This window comes from Arachis hypogaea, chromosome 6, assembly GCF_003086295.3.
Source record: "Arachis hypogaea cultivar Tifrunner chromosome 6, arahy.Tifrunner.gnm2.J5K5, whole genome shotgun sequence".
NCBI lineage: Eukaryota > Viridiplantae > Streptophyta > Magnoliopsida > Fabales > Fabaceae > Arachis > Arachis hypogaea.
Window position 1 is genome coordinate 2,706,371 of NC_092041.1, and position 16,851 is coordinate 2,723,221.

Consider the following 16,851-nt stretch of genomic DNA (forward strand, 5'->3'; position numbering starts at 1 on the left):
GCATGCAGAGATCTTTTCACGATGAAGTTTAATTAACTGATTTTCAATGTCTTGCCTCCTCAGTTTCTCTTTAATTAACCAACTGCCATTGTCTTGGTCAATCAATTAATTGAAGAGGTTAAGTGTAAAATCCGATTCAATTCCTCATAAGATTCAAACATAGTCCTTAGGTTAGATTATATATCACGTATTCAAGTTAGTCCTGTCCGATTGAATTTTATGAGAAAACACAAATTTTAAAAGTTGTTATAATCCGAATTATATCTCACATATTCAAAACTAGGGTGATTGAAAATTATGTATTGTGTCACACACTTTAAAAACCACTATGTCTAGTCGATTCAAAAAGTCATGTGAAAGAATTTTCAAGCATAATTCGGATATTAGTTCTGTCAAAGCAATAAACAAATTCAAAACGGAATTAGCATGCTTGTCGACATTACTAATCCTTTAGGGATGAAGAACGAAACACTAAATCATAAGACAGATTAATGCAATACTTTAAAACAGAAGAAAACTTAGATTAATAATTCATAGAATCATAAATAGAGCTCCTAACCCTGTGACAGAGGAATTAGTTGCTCATGGTGAATGGAAAAACAACAATAAAACTGTGCCGAAGAAACTAGGTGTCTCTCTGTGAATGTAATTCACTTATTTATACCTAGGGTTTTCTTCTAATTCAAATTCAAAAACTAAATCTTATCTTAATCAGAATAATTAAGATAGCTCCTAATAATTTAAATCATAGAATTAAAACATAATTAAATCAAATTCAAATTTAATTATGATAGAATCTTCTTTAATCTTCAATTGAGAATCACACCTTTGAAGTTGGGTCTTGGAGAAAGCATTATTAAGGAGAACGAAGCATGCTTTATAAGGGTGTGGATACCTCTCCCTAGCACATGATGTGTTTTGACGAGTGAGTGTGTGGGGTTTCGGCTAGCATCCCTATCGTCAAAGGTAAAACCGTGAGGGCTTGTGTGCCAAAGCGGATAATATAGTACTAGCGGGTGGTCTGGACTGTTACAAGTATGAATTGGTTGAAAACAAGTTGAGGATTTTTCTTCTTTTGAACATTGAAGTTGCAGAATATGCACATGTAACTTGAAGTTGCAATGTTAGACTATTAGGGTTATGTGAGATATGATGAAAAATGGGAGAGAATCAGAGAATAGTGTTTCTGCACAGAGGTTGTCAGGGACTATTTTGTCCTGTGTTAGAGTTGTCAAGGACCATTTTGTCCTCTGTTAGAATAAACGGAACAAAGGACCTAAGGTAGCGTTTGTTTTGAGGTACTGGAACAGAGACTGGGAGACTGAGACACAGTATCATGTTTGTTGGCTTAAAGACTGGTACTAAAATTTCTGTCTCTGTCCTTAAAATTTCAGTATTTCAGTACCTCCAAAAAGTAGGGACACAGGGGACTGAAATTTTTAGAGACGGAAATTGAAATTTTAATAACATTTTATACCTAAAATATCCTCATTTTAATTAATTAATTCTAATTTTATCCTTTGTGCAAATTAAATTAGAGTTTTATTCTTGTTTCAATTTTTGTCTCTCACTTTGCACCAAACAGAATACTGAAATTTATTTCGGTCTCTGTCTCTTAATTTCTGTCTCTCAGTCTCAGTTTTTCAGTCTCTGTCTCTCTACCAAACGCTACCTAAGTGACTAACAGAATTAATTGTTAGGGATCAATCAAGTAATTAATTTTAGTTGAAAACTAAAGTGTTTGGTCTGAAATTCTTTGAGGACTAAAATGAGTATATACTCATAAAAATTAAATGTTACAAGTCCATGTCAGCATCTGAAGACCCTAGTTGAAATAATATTATCAAGGCAAAGCTACAAAAGATATTTGATTTTTTTTAGGCACCTTAAAGTGCCATAACCACAACCATTGCTCATTCATGTTCCACACGTGCTTTCTCTTAGTTAATTACTCATATTCATTTCTTGCCGTGTAAGCCTTAGAATTGTTATTGATCCAAAACTATTCAAATTGCTCTTCCTTTCGTGACTAAGATGGAAAGACAATAAATCATATTGAAGAATCTCAGAAAGCATAGTATACAAATTACTTAAGTAGTAGTGATAGTCTTTCTAAACATCTCCTATAATAAAAATCGTGTCAGAAATGTTAATGCATAAGATAACTTCAGCCAATCTTTCATTCCTCAATCTCTTATTAAATCAAAAGGATTGCGAGAGTTCCTCTTATCAAACTGCCATAACGCAACTTGTGGGGATTAAAAATCGTCGCAAATTAAATAAAAAAAATCCCGCAAATTAACATGTTAATTTTTGTGGTAATCATACTAAACGTTGTTAATTATGATTTTAATTTGTTAATATTCATAATTTATCGATTAACAATAAATTTTTAATTAAAATTTTACATTTATGATTAATTAATTAATTCTTATCTTTTTAAATTGGAGAATACTATAAAAAAAACGATAAAGATAATAATATATACATGCGTTATATATGGATGAGAAGCTGTGAAAATGGGAAGAATAAAATCATTAATCAAGAATGACAATTGGAACTTAAGGATAATGTAAAACACCTTTTAGGCAATTGACACCACCTTTTCAGCTTTTGGCTTCATCACTTTCTTATTTTTAATATAATGACATGTTCCTGTTTATATAGGTTGAGGACTACCTCGTTTGTCTTGTGGCTGTTTTAACTTTAAGATTTACTTTTCTCGAAAAAGTTAATAAAATTATTGAAGCCGAAACTACCTTTTCTTTCTAATGTGAGCTGTCTCCTCCTAATAGAAGAATTCATGTTATCATTTCACATAATATTTTAGCTGAGAAAAGTCAAAAGAGAAATGAGAACACAACAGAAAACGTTGACATCATTTGCTGGAGGATCATCCCAAAATGTTACCGTGAGTTTTTATATATGTTTCAAAAATAGAAATTTAGTCAATTATACAAATAAAATCTATGGGAATTCATCACATATTATCCATTTCTAAAAAGTAGTTATTTTTAAAATTTATTAATAAAAAAAAATTGAGGTTACATTAACTAAAAGTACCAACACTCTTATATATGAACAAGGCATGAAAACAAAGTCCTACAAGAATATAAATATAATTTAGAAATACATGAGTTTCGAAAATTTCCTCCTACTCTTTCCATGTATGCAGTATATACTATAGAAAAATTTTTAAGTATACTAATATATCAGTGTTTTAGTAACTTTTAACTGTTAATTTTAATTATAAAAAATATATATAATATATATAATTAAGATTAACAGTTAAAAATTATTGAAACACTAATATACTAGTATGTTTGAAAATTTTTTTATACTATATAAAATAGGAGTATTATTAAGTAAGTACGGCTTGATGATAATGTTTTCGGAGTTAATAACATTGCAAAAGAGCCACGTTATAATGATGAAAGAATGATGTAAAAAAGTTTATGCTGAACGAATTCCCAAGAAGATGATGCTAATTCTGTGTCATGAGTAGGTTCTCCATTAAAGGTGGCCGATTTATATAAGTAATAATTGGATTATGATGTTTCAAGAGACGACAAATCATAATTGCCAATAATTATGATTTATGAAGGCATCCAGTGGATTGGATTAGAATTATAGATATTGGGTCATTGTCAGCTTGTTAATTAGTCAAACTATCATTATAAACGTGTCGAGTCTAGAAAATACAAACAACTACATGCATGTTATAAAACGAACTCATAATAAGATCACCAGCTTTGTCACTTCTTCTCATATTTGATCATTGTAGTTTTTTCCTATAGTTAATTGATTTAGTTCGTACTAAATTAGTTAAAAATACGTAGATATATTTTTTGCAGTAATAGTAATAAGGAGATAAATAATCTGAAATTATTTTATTTCACTTAATCTATATAATTTCATGCATGTAATTAAATTATACACTTATGATATATAATATTATCTAATATTCAGTAGTAATAATTAAGAAATATAAAATAAAATAATTTTAAGTTAATTTAGGCTGATTTTTTAAAAATATTTTTGTATTTCTTGTGAAACGTTGCAGAATTTTCTTTTTTATCCTTGTAGCATTTGTTAGTCCAAGTATTTTCAAAATGTTTCATTTAACCGTTTAAGTCTCTCTGTCTTGTTGGATTTAAATTTTTTAAATTTTTTATTTTATTTTAAAGAGTAAAATGTGATCTCTTATTATTTATTTTAAAAGTGGGATTAAGAATAAATATAAAAAAAAATTATTTTATAATAAAAAATTATATTTTATTCTTTAAAATAAAAATTTAAAATTTAGAGAATTTTTGTTTTGTTTAACTTTTCAGTCAACGATTTATTTTTTTTTTGGTCTAGTCAACGGAACTTAGTAACGACTAAGGCACTAACCACTGTCAGATAAAAAAAGGAACCATAACCAATAAGGGGTTTTGGTCATACAAGAAGTGGGCCATTGGAGACCATCACTTCTTAAATGGACTAAAACCATATTGTTGGTCATCCATATTGCTGGGTTGGATTTTGAACCAAAAAAAGAAGTTCCCCCAACAATTACCTCTTTCAAGGTTTGAAGTTTGGTGACATTAAGAAGAACTGAAGTGAACTCTTTTTTTTTTTTTAGTGTAATTAAGAATTCTTTAAAAATTATCCATCATTCAATTTTGAGAAGAAAAAAAAACTAAAAAATAAGTAATTTTTTATAAAAGTAGATATTTAAATTAATTAAATATTATTATTTAAATAAAAAAACTGAAAATTTAAAGAATAAATAGCATTTTTCTTTGTTTAAAGCAACACAAAAATTCACTTGTTAAATTTGGTAATTTTTTGGTGAAAACTCAGGTGGTGTAGTCGACTTCACGTGAAGTTGATAGTTGAGAGTCGTTAGATAAAAATTTAGTCAAATCAATTAAATTATTTAACGGTTCTCACCTATCAACTTCACTGCACCTGAATTTACGCCTAATTTTTTATGTCAATAAGATGAAAACAATTTGGTTGGATGAGTTTGTCCGTTGTGTGAAACTATGATCTGCCATTGAGCAACATTTGTAGTACAATATCATTCCATGAATCAATTGGTCCCGGCAAACACCAATGCAAACAATCATTCTGAAATTTCGCATTCATATCATTTGCAAAGGGATGAAACTGTCTGTACGGTCCTGGATGTCCATCAGGCCTCAACAAAGCCAATCTTGTTGTGTCCAAAAGTTTCAGCCTGGCGCCATGTTCCCACGCTGCCACCTTCTCAAGCTCTTGGAGTTCAATCCCTCGCATCATGGAATCCACGTCACTTAGCCTCACTTGATCCTCTTCGAAAGGTACTGTTCTATTGCAATAACCACCACTGAACCATTCTCCATTCTCAAAGTGATCCGGTGTGGTAGTTCTGAAGAAAACGGTTGCTTTATGGCTAGAGTTTGTTAGAAAATGGAAGACTTGCCGCAACGCCTTGCGGTATGCGTAGTCGAATCCTAGCTCGGTCAGATTCTTTCCAGGGCAATAATGGCATCCCCTGACGGTTCCGTTTTCGTGGTAGATTGCGGTCTTGAGGAACCATTTGCCTCCGGCTATGACGACGTAGTCGAAATTGTGGTATTGGTTGGTCCATTTGTGATCCAGGGTGTCGAGATGAAGCTGGATTTCAGAGGACGAAAGTCCGTTTGAGTCTTCGAATATATCTGCTTTGATAAGGAACGGGGTCCATATTACTGAGAGTGTGAAGTTGTAAGAAGGGAACTTCCATATCTTTGATTTGAATTCCTCATCATGGTACACCTCTTGGGCTGCTTCTATCTGTCCCATGCAACCAACATTTTGTGAGTACCATGACTAGCTATCCAAATGAACTATTTTGCGACAACAAAACAAAAGAGTCCAAGATTCTTATCGTACTAAGCCACTAACCATGTTAGTCTCTAAAACCTAATGCAATGCACTTTTGCGAATCTTAGCAATGTAAAACTATTCGGTAATACTAGAGAAACAAAAAAAAAGTTAAAATTTGACTTATTTAGCATTCACTAATTGTTCGTAACAATTAATAAATGCTAAATAAGGCAAATTTTAACTGTTTTTGGCTTATTTTATTTGGTTAGTGAGCATTTTCGCTATTTTAACACTCATGGTTAACTCCAAAGCAAAAAGCAAAACCATATTGTATGCAACTATGCATGGGGTACCTGGGAGAGAATGCAGAGTAGAGACTGAACATGGTTACGGGAGATGGAGTCACCAATGAAGGCCCATGATTTATCCCTCATGATATGAAGGAACTTGGTTGGGCTGAACCTGGGTAGCCCACAGGCCCGTGGGGCCCACCTCCAGTAGAGGAACTCAGAATCAGGGCGTCCATTCCTCATGCAGTTCTGGTGATCTTCAATGAGAAGGCAGCTTTCATTAGTATAGAGTGGGGGAGATGGGTCAGCCACCCAATCTCCCACAAAAAGATCACACTTTTCTTCTTGTTCATCCACATTATTGTTAGCGGCGGTTTGTGTTTGGTTGGTTGAAGCACGAAGAAGTTCACTGTGGGATGAATCAGAGAAGAAGAAGAGGAGATGGATGGCTAGACCCAACAAGAGGCATGACAGTGCAAGCTTGATCAACACAATCACAATCAGATTCACATGCTTGTTGTTGCTCTGCTTTTTCAACTCTGATTTCACCATTTCCCAACACACTCTGCAGCTAAAAACAGCAGCACGCTTCACAATACAACAAACACAAGACACAAAATTACTCTGCTAAAGTAGACTCAACATTCAACTGGTACCCATTTTTTAATTATTATTTTTAAATGAAGAGTGTTAGATAAACAATAATTATCTTGAACAACATAAATAACTACTAATCAAATAAAAACACACTATACCTCTAAATTAATTATTTAAATTTTAATATTAAAACAATCATTCGTACCCCTAGTAAAATAAACATCCGATATATCTATTATTCAGTGTTCACATTGTTTAATATTTTCATTATTTATCTATACTTTTCCTTATATGTAATATATATTATGCATAGTACCTTTTTTTTCTGCATAATATTACTTCCTCCTCACTTCTGTGTTTACAAGAAAAGAAACTTGATCACTTCTTTGTTAAGACACATTAATAACTAATCATAGATACTACTGTTAAACAAAGTAAATCTATATATTGAGACCCACCTACCAGAGAGCCCTAGATGCTTAAGATTTAAATTTCGCTTTAACTATTCAAAGAGAATACATGGTTAATATTTTAAGTAGTTAAAAAAGCTAAATATATTAAAGGTAGATGTAATTTTTAAACGACTATAATACGTATAATAAAAAATTAGACACCAAATCAGTTGTAAATATAGAATATATATTAAAAAAATAAAATATCTATTAAAAATATGTAAAACAAGATAAGGATTCAAAAATAAGAATTTTGAATAGTGTATTCATTAATTAATTGAATAGTATTTCAGTATAAATACCTAAACAAGTCTATATACATATTTCTATATAATCTTTCGAGAATTTCATTTGTATAAAATGATTCCTTTTCTCACTCAAAAAGAAAGATTGTCAACTTCATTTGTTAGAACAACTTCAATTGAGTCTCTGCATCTATTACTTTTTTATTCTTTCTTTCTTAATGTTTATTTTCTTTTCGAAAACGGGATTTAGCTCAGAATTATCTATTGTTAATTCCAAAAAAATTCTGAATTTGAAAATTATCGCTTGGTAAAATCTATTAAAAATGTGTAAAACAAGGTATATATTTGTGTAGTAGAAATTTGTACAAATAATTCATTTCTAAAACTATATACCATAAATGAAATAGAAAAGGGAAAAAGCTAAGGCCAATGGTGAAACGTTCCAAGGACATTAATAACACCCTGCCAGTTTCAGATGCAGAGGAAGGGGAGAAAGAATGTGTGTCATTTTGTGTATATATATTATCCACAATAAAACACACACTATATGGGTTGGTGAATTTTATATATATATATATATATATATATATATATATATATATATATATATTTGGCGTTAGTACTTAGTACTAAGTCCTAACTCTTCATGAATCGATGTCATGTCACGTGCCATGTGCTCCCCTCTCCTCTCCTATGTTCTTATCTTAAAAATCTTGAAAAATGTATATTTCTATAGAGCTCATATCATAAGGTTAGTGGATTGATGTATCCACAGCACAGCTGACATTAGCCATTACATGATATTCAATCAACTTTTGCTTTTTCAGAATATATTCTTTCCACATATATGGCATATATGCCATTGAATAATCTTGCTGTTGATGTGGCTGGCTACTTGTACTCTCTTTATTCGTTTGGTTTATGCGTGTCTTTTAGTTTATTAACATCAATTCATCAAAGCTATATTAGTTACGGATTTTAGATTTTATGGATATTTGATTTCGTGTCTTTTCCTTTACATGCTTTTGCAGTAAAAAGATTTTATGGGGTTGTTATATGGATGTCAGTGCTAATCAGATCGAGAAGTTCTTTAATTAACGTTTACGTTAAACTAACGTTGATGCCTTTATTCTCCGAACTTTATTCCAATTCCTTCTCTTTTTTATGCACGTCACTTAACTTCTTAGGTGATTATTGTTCATTATTTGGTGATCTCGGTTACTCGACGGGTCGGATGGTGATGAGTTGGGAAACGGGTGAGACCCTGAACTGACGTGGAGCGAGAACAAAGATGTGCGCTGGAGACGCCGGAGGTGGTGCAGAGCGTGGGGGGTGGCCACCTGCAAGGACACTCCGACGATCAAATCAGTGTCCGTACGATGTAATATTCGAATTAGGTAAGAATGTTACGTACGGGAGAGCTGACCTCTCCCCTTATATACTGTGCTGAGCGGGCCCATAAATGACCTAACCTAATATCCAAGAACTTCTATGAACTGTCCTAATCCACTTGGGAGGTGCAGGTCATTCCGGACGTCAGGTCGAGGCTTCGGGTGCTCCTCCGAAGATGCCGACCCGACCGATGACTTGGCTCGAGTGGATGACAAGTTGGGCGTGCCTCGAGTCGGATGCCGGGGCCCAACCCGTCGGACTCTTGCTGTCGTGAATGGTTTGGACCTGGGTCAGGGGTGGTGCCCCGACCCGACGGCTAGTTAGACTGGACCCTTGATCGGTCCGTAACAATTATAATGCATGCAATTTCAGCATTAATCTCCCTTCTTGTTAGACATGATCCCATATGCCTTTAATAAGGTTCATAATTTTAATTAATCAAGGTTTACAACGATGCTAATGCTATGTCAAAATACTAAGTGGGGAACACCGTGAAAGTCACCACAAGACAAGATTAAGAAGGTAACAGATATAATAGATTAATAGTAATCACACTCATGAAGCTGTAATTACTAATTAGCATGGAAAAAGCTTATGTTTTAGCTATGGTGGGGGACCAAATGTTGCTATGAATTAAGAGAATTATAGAGCTATGATGAGTTAATTATGTAGACAACCTTCATGTCCCAAGAGATCCCATCTCCATTATAATATATAAATACTTTGCCATTTGACTCTGATGTGCCTTGCAGTGGAATCAATAAAATAAAGTGAACCACCAAAGCTCAATGCCATCTCATGCATCCTTCTTTTCATAATATTTAATTCTTCATATGATGCTGCATGCATGCATAGTCATATACATATATAATACTGTATTAGATAAAAGAAATTAATTAAAAAAAAAAGATGGGGGAGGCATCCTGATATACATACATCTGGTTGGATTACACTAACAAGAAACAAGCCCTTTTGATTTCTTTATTTTCTCCCTTTTTTTCCCCTACTTTCTAGTTGGAAATAAGGTTCCATAACAAAAGGAATCTATTTTCCAACTCTATAACCAGCTTATAATGTACTCTACAAGTTACAACAAAGGGGTAATGTGTTATACTGTTATGTCCCCTCTAACACTGCACTTCACATGACACTTCAAAATCATATGTCACCAATGCATGCACTTATGATAAAATAATTCACAATAATCTTTCAAAAATTCTAGATCATATTAAAATATAATTTCCATGGTTCACTACAAATTTACTATTATAAACTCAAAGGAATAAATTAAATTTTTACACATTAAATTCTACACTAGATGCAAGCCTTGCTGCTCAATCAGGAACTACTCCTAAAACTTCTTGACATTATCAATCTCAGAACTCCTCATGCAGTTTTTCTAATAAACATAAATATGTAATCTAAATCCACTTCATGAGCATGAACAAAATCACTACAAAAAGGAGGATTTCAATTTCAAGTAATCTTGTAAGCATTTCCAGACTAGTTGAATGTTCTGATACCAAATAACGTTGCGGAGTGTTCACAAGGAAGGCACAAAATTCATCTTCCCAAACCTACAACAGTATTTGTTTCTACATTTGATTATGCAGCTGGTCTAGGTACTTTCATGCCAAATCCATGCTTCACTTTCTCAACTCTGAAAAAAAATAAAATTGTGGTGTAAACAATCATATAAGGAGTCAAATACCAGGACAATTTGAGCAATAAGCAAACAAAACTGAAATTATGCACTTTTTTTAATTAAAAAGAAAAGGAAGTAAGACTTAGTTCTGGTGAAGAATGAAGACAGATAAATCTCTTCTACCACCTTCAAACAGCAATCAAACTTAAAATATGATAGATAAAGTAGTGAAAAGAGAAGACAAAAGAGGCATACTGTAAAGCAAGCATTGCACAACATCCCTTAATAAACCAGAGAGATCTTATAGTTAATAAAACAATCCTAAGTAACATTAGATACAAAGAGATAAGTTACTACATAATACAAGGACAGAATCAGCAGAAACAAAGCACTTACGTTGGCGCAAGCTTTCCAAGGCTCTCTAGCTCTTCTCCTGTGTCTTCATCCAGGACTCTCCCAGAAATTTCAATGATATAAGATCTATCTCTTTCAGTGGGAAGTCCCCTTCCAGCAAGCAAATCCAAATCTTTTAGGTGAAGCTCCCTACCGTTTACAAAAACACCAGTGTTTCCACCAGAACATTTGTCCGACAAAGGATAATTGAACTCATCTATAAATGGCTGCCAGCGAATTCAAGATACTGGTTACAATTATTGCACTAGGAGTATTATACACTCACCAGAGAAAACAAAGTGGTAGAAGTAGAACTTACAGGAATTATTCCAAGACAAGGTCCACCCATGACACCCCAAAATCCAGCCCGAAAATCATACCTAATAAGCAATTGTATAAAGGCAAATCCATTAGTACACAATATAAGTAATAAGCACAAGATTTATATCTATAGTTAACTGCAAAAACATACTTACCAATAATTTCCAGGCTGGATTGGTCCAGCTAGCTTCTCAGCCTTCTTAAGTACACGATCCGAAATGGGGTGCCCATTTACAGTAACATTGATTTTGCTTCGATCATCCGTTTGAGCAGATCGAGAGAAATCTCGGAAGCTTTTCTTGATAATATTTGCCAAGAATGAGTCAGTCCCTTTGTTGGATTTAGGATGATCATCTCTAGAATCCAGGGAGACAGCAGTGTTAGAATAGTCATGGACATCCATCTCAGTTGCAACTGCTGCCTCCTTTAGAGAATTCTGCCGTGATGTAACCTTGTCAACTTTGGCCTTCTCTTGTTCTGAGCGACTACTTCGGTTGCCTTTTCCAAACCGATTTACTGCATAATTATTGTTAGAGTAATCGAAATACTCTTGCAAAGGTGAGCCAGCAGGAGGAGAGGAAGAGCCTTTGTTAATGGCCTTAGTTGCATCACTTGGAGCAGTCATCATTTCTAGACTATTTTCGTCTTCAGAGGTGCTGGGAGATGAAGAATGAAAGCTTTGCATATCCTGGGACTTATTAGAATTTGAACTTGGGCCTGCAACTCTGTCTACTGAGTGGAACTCATAACCAGAATAATCATCAGAAGAGAAGTTAACACCACTTCTGTTCATGTGACCACGTGGATGAAACATCCGCCTACTTACAACCTCATTAGAGCCATCATCAGCCCTTTCCGGATGAGGAGAAACAACTAGCTTGCTGTTGATGACAGTGAAAGTTATGTCTGTGGAGCAAGCTCCACATCGCACTTTCTGCCGATGACCCTTTAACATAACCAGCACCTTTTTAGGCAGCTGCAATAGCTCAAAGCAATTATGACATGTAATGAAGGGAGAACCACCGGCTATGGGACGGCAATGCTGTCTGCCACTAGCTAACATTACTTTTCGGGGACGGCTTCGCACAAAACCACTCATCTCACTAGGCCATCTATTATGCAACTGCTTTGGAGGAATGGCAGTTCTAGCATGTGGACCAAATGCACCTGGTATGTCGTGATTGTATAACATAGGATCATTTGGGGTATCAGGAAATCTGCTATTAGGCACTGGACCTCTGCGTTTGTTGTCATAGCAATGAAAACAAGAACAAGAAGATGGGTGAAGCATTGCATTATGTGTGTATGGTTCATAATCTGTGCTACTATCAACATAGCGTCCGGGAAAGTAAGGATGCATTGATTGTTGTAGGAATTGATGTGGACCTCTCCTCAGCATTTGAGATGCATAAGGATCTCCATATCCAGGAATGTGATTCAGATTATGCATTGCAGGATGGAAGTTGGGCATAGCCATTTCATGACTGCTAGTATAAGCATATGGATCATGGCAATAATTGAAGTATGGGGGACCTGCAACATGTTTGTCAGGGTCAAAAAATTGTCTTGAAGTCCTGTTTTTTAGCCTTGATGATCCATCCGGAAACCAAGGATCTGGAGGAATCATCCTTTCAACCTTCTCTTTTGAGTCACTAACTGCTTCAGAAGATTTACCTAGCTGGCCCTTTAACTCATCCAACTTCCTTAGAAGCTCGGTTCGATCTTGCTCACCATTCTGGTTCCTCCATGAATAGCTATTTGAAGTGCCCTCATCAGGATGATTTGAAGTGGAAAATCTCACACTTTCCATATCAGCTCTAGGCTTGTCTCCATTTCGCCGGCTAGACATTCTCCCAGAGAATTTCGATGATCCTTCGTCGAAACCAGCCCGAGATTCGGGCTCCTCCCCTTCCCTTCCTATTGCTTTACCCACTTGATCTTTGCTGCCACTGACATCAACACCATTCTCAGAAACCCCTTTCTCGTTCGATTGAGTCGCCAAACTCTCATATCCATTATCTGGCTTAGTATCAACATTTGAAGTATAAGTGGGAGCAGCTATGCTTTTCTCCAAAGAATTTTCTAGTTTTCCAGAATCTCCTCCAACCTTTCCCTCATCGGACTTCTCTGACAAGCTGCCACTTACATAACCTTTAAGCTTCGCTGCAAATCAAAATCAAAGTTCAACCACAATCAGAATCAGAATCAAAACCATTTTTTTGTTCTTGAGCAGAAAACAAATGACTAATATATCAACATGATTATCGTAACAGAGCTACCTTAATTTTATTGAACATGAAATCTCCGAAGCTTAGCAAAAGTGAGAGGAAGAAGAAGAGTACCTCGAAGAACAGCACCGCAACCACCGCATTGATAAAGAGAGTAATCAGCAAGCTCAGGAAGGAGATTTTCACACTTGGGGCAGCGCACCAAGCGCACCTTGGTGGAGTCCGCCATTGCTGTGAAGGTGGAATCACATGAGGAATAAAAGGGAAAAAGAGTGGGTTTTGTGGAAAGAAAAAGCGAAAACTTGGCTTGTTGGAAAGAACAACGTTAGAGAAAGGGAAGGGACGAAGAGAGTGGTTGTGTTCTCAACACCAATAACAATAAGCAAGCCTTAATGAGAGAAAGCGAAAGCCAAACACAGTTCCTTTTTTCTCTTTTTCTTTTGCTTCAGCTGCTTCTTCTTTAGGCTATTTTTCTAACTAAGAACACAGTGGGGACAAGTTTTCTTGCGGGAATCTTTGAATTTTGTGAGATGATTAAACTCTGAAATTCCAACGCAGAATGAAAAATGGTAACTTTTATTTAATTAATTTATTTATAGTAATAGTAATAGGGTAGTGGTAGTACTGAGTAGTACTGGGGGCCAAGGAGAAGAGCCAAATAATTGAGGCCAAAAATTGAAGGGATGGGAGCAGTGAAACGACGACGTAGTGGAGATTGATGTGTTTGTTGTTTTATGTAATTGTAATGTGAGTGCATTGGGAATGGACAACGGTCCTCATTTCTGAAACTGAAAAGCACAAAGCAGAGAGAAGGGCTTCTAATAGGTGGCTTTTTTCATTGCTACTTGGAATCGTTTTTTCTTTTCCAATTGTAAATACTAATTCAAAAATATTATTTTTATATTAAAATTAGTTACGATGTATTTATACGTAAATATGTAAATATTTTAATTTATTTTTAATATATATTTTTTTAAGTAGGTAATTTGAGATGGATAGATTAGGTTAGAAAGATTAGCTCAAACGTTAATGGAAAGGGAGTCTTTGATTTGTTTAGGTTCGAGAGTCTCCGTTCGAGTTGTATGTTTTGAAGAATGGATGGTGATACATATTCCGATATCTAAATTAGCAAAGAGGGTAAGTAGATTTAAGAGAGTATTAGAACTTAGAGATATCTGAAGAGTATCAGTATATTTATAGTGGTGATTCAATAACCACTGTTGAAGTAATTCCACTTTCTAAAAGTGGATAACCGTCTCTTTATCTTAAGATTGTTGAGATATTGCTTCTGGAAGTTGATGAAAGATTTTAGATGACAATTATTTATTTGAATAAGTGTTATTTATCATCTCATTTCGAGCACGACCTCTTTAGAAAGGGACTTATGTCGAACCAACTTCTTTTATGAGAGGTCGGTTAGGTGTTAAGACTAACTTTTGAATTGAGTTTTTTTTTTTTTTTTTTACTTATTTAGATCTGAACCATAGTGTTAGACTAGTATGAACAATTTTATTCCAATAATTACTTTTAGAAGTTAATATTAATATACATCTAACATAATACTATAATTTGATTACATAGATTTTTATCATTTTTTAATGGATGCTATTAGATTAGTTCAAAGTTGGCCAATTCAATTATTTATTGTAAATAGTAATTACTAATTAGTAATGCACCAAGTAAGAAGTATTTGATAGCGCCATTCCAAAATTTTATTATCCCTTGATTCGGCCCCTACTTGCTTGGCTGCTCATCACTTATGTGGCTTGTTGTGTCTGTGGTCAACATGCCATGATGATATATATTTTCTTTTGCTAGTTTACTTGTTTTTATACACTTTCTTTGATCAAGTGCGCTTTGTTTTCTTGCTTTTTGAATTTTGATAGAGAAAAAAATTGCGCTTTATTTATTTAATAGTAAAGTTTTCGTGAAACTAAACTAGTGTGATTTTTTTTTTTTTTGTTCTCACATTATTGTTTAGGGTTTCAGTTTCATCTTAATTGTAGAGTCGTTTTAAAATCCAAAAAATAGATTTTGTTACTATTGTTCTGTAATATCAATTTCTTCATATACACTGCGTTTCCTTCATTACATTTTTTTCCATAAACTTTTAGTTATTTATTTACTTTTTAAATTCAATAATATTATATCTACACGTGTTTTTAATAATTAAGTCCAACTAATTTAAGTATAAATTTGACAAAAAAAAATACACATCTATTAAGTAATTTTTTGTCTTTACGCTTTAGCATAAAAATTTTTACATGCAAAATATAAAAGTTTTACACATAACATATAAATTTATGAATATAACATAAAAACTTTTGCATATAATACAAAAATGTATATGCTAATTCTTTTGTAAATTTAATTTTAATGCACTGATAATGTAAAATGTTTTATATAATTGTGAATCACATTTATTTTTTTGGATAACCATTTACGTCGTCAATAGTTATTTTTACTGATGTAATATATGTAACTAAATGCATGTAAAAAATTATTTTAAACTGTCAATGTATTAAAATTAAATTTATTTTTTATATTGTGTACTTGATTTTTATGTTATGTATTAAAATTTTTGTGTTCAATAATTTTTATTGAATATATAAAAAATTAATGATGACGATAATAAAAAAATAAAAAAATACTATAACTTAATTGAAGACTTAATTTAAAAAAACTGGTATCTCTAATTTTATTGTTGTACATTGAGTGTAACTAAAAAATTCACACACTAAAATATGATGTGGAAGAGGGAGACAAAGATGCGAGTGTGAACTGTGAACTCGATTCCGAAATGCAAGTTAATATGTCATGTAATGCCTGGCCCCACAACAATAGAAGAAGGATACGGTCTCCTCTATTAGTTTGAATATCCTTGACTTTTTGTTATTAGAATATTTTTCGTCAAAATACAAAAATTTATTGACGACAAAAATAATTACACAATGGATTACTACGGGTCATCAACCGGTCTTAGAAAAAAAAAATGTTGAAATTTTACCAATAAAAATATGAAAACATTATTAAAGAAATAATTTCTTGACCAAAGAAAAAGAAATAATTTAAATCAGTGAAAATTCAGGTGAAGTCGACTTTACATGAAGTCGATTGCACCTGAATTTTCACCATTTAAATTTGAGAGAAAATTAATTTACAAAATAAAATAACTCTAATATATACAATTGGATCATGCAGTTTAAATCAATAATTAATTGGTTGTATTACTGACTGAGTATTTTTATATGGTTAATTATCAGGTCAGATTAAAAGCTATGAATAAATCTATATTAGTAGAAAATAAAAATATGTATTATTAAATTTTAAATAGTAATCATCTCTGTATATTTTTATTAAGACACAATTTAGAGTTAATTTACTAACAAAATGATCTATATATATTAGTTTACGAACATGAGAAACTGTTGAGAACCAAGTCCAAATGAG

The 16,851-nt window shown here is 33.3% G+C and overlaps 2 protein-coding genes across 5 annotated transcripts; both read right to left on the bottom strand.

The window, feature by feature from the left end:
* Window positions 1-5,005: 5,005 nt before the first annotated feature.
* LOC112695330 (protein trichome birefringence-like 26) lies at window positions 5,006-7,225 on the bottom strand. Of its 2 annotated transcripts, XM_072196423.1 has the most exons (4): window positions 7,188-7,225; window positions 7,042-7,077; window positions 6,192-6,699; window positions 5,006-5,805 (listed from the first exon to the last, which is right to left on the bottom strand). In XM_072196423.1, exons 3-4 carry the CDS (start codon window positions 6,678-6,680, stop codon window positions 5,032-5,034), a joined length of 1,263 nt encoding a protein of 420 aa, XP_072052524.1. In that variant the 5' UTR covers window positions 6,681-6,699; window positions 7,042-7,077; window positions 7,188-7,225; the 3' UTR covers window positions 5,006-5,031. The 2 variants fall into 2 exon arrangements, with proteins under 2 accessions (XP_072052524.1, XP_025603420.1); XM_025747635.3 differs by lacking the exon at window positions 7,188-7,225 and having other exon boundaries at window positions 7,042-7,121.
* A 2,796-nt stretch (window positions 7,226-10,021) lies between these two features.
* LOC112695331 (uncharacterized) lies at window positions 10,022-14,205 on the bottom strand. 3 transcript variants are annotated; one of them, XM_025747636.3, is made up of 5 exons: window positions 13,516-14,205; window positions 11,329-13,336; window positions 11,172-11,232; window positions 10,856-11,079; window positions 10,022-10,474 (listed from the first exon to the last, which is right to left on the bottom strand). In XM_025747636.3, the coding sequence occupies exons 1-5, from the start codon at window positions 13,628-13,630 to the stop codon at window positions 10,420-10,422; spliced, it is 2,463 nt and encodes an 820-aa protein (XP_025603421.1). In that variant the 5' UTR covers window positions 13,631-14,205; the 3' UTR covers window positions 10,022-10,419. The 3 variants fall into 3 exon arrangements, with proteins under 3 accessions (XP_025603421.1, XP_072052633.1, XP_072052632.1); XM_072196532.1 differs by having other exon boundaries at window positions 13,453-14,103; XM_072196531.1 differs by having other exon boundaries at window positions 11,172-11,213; window positions 11,352-13,336; window positions 13,516-13,933.
* Window positions 14,206-16,851: the final 2,646 nt, after the last annotated feature.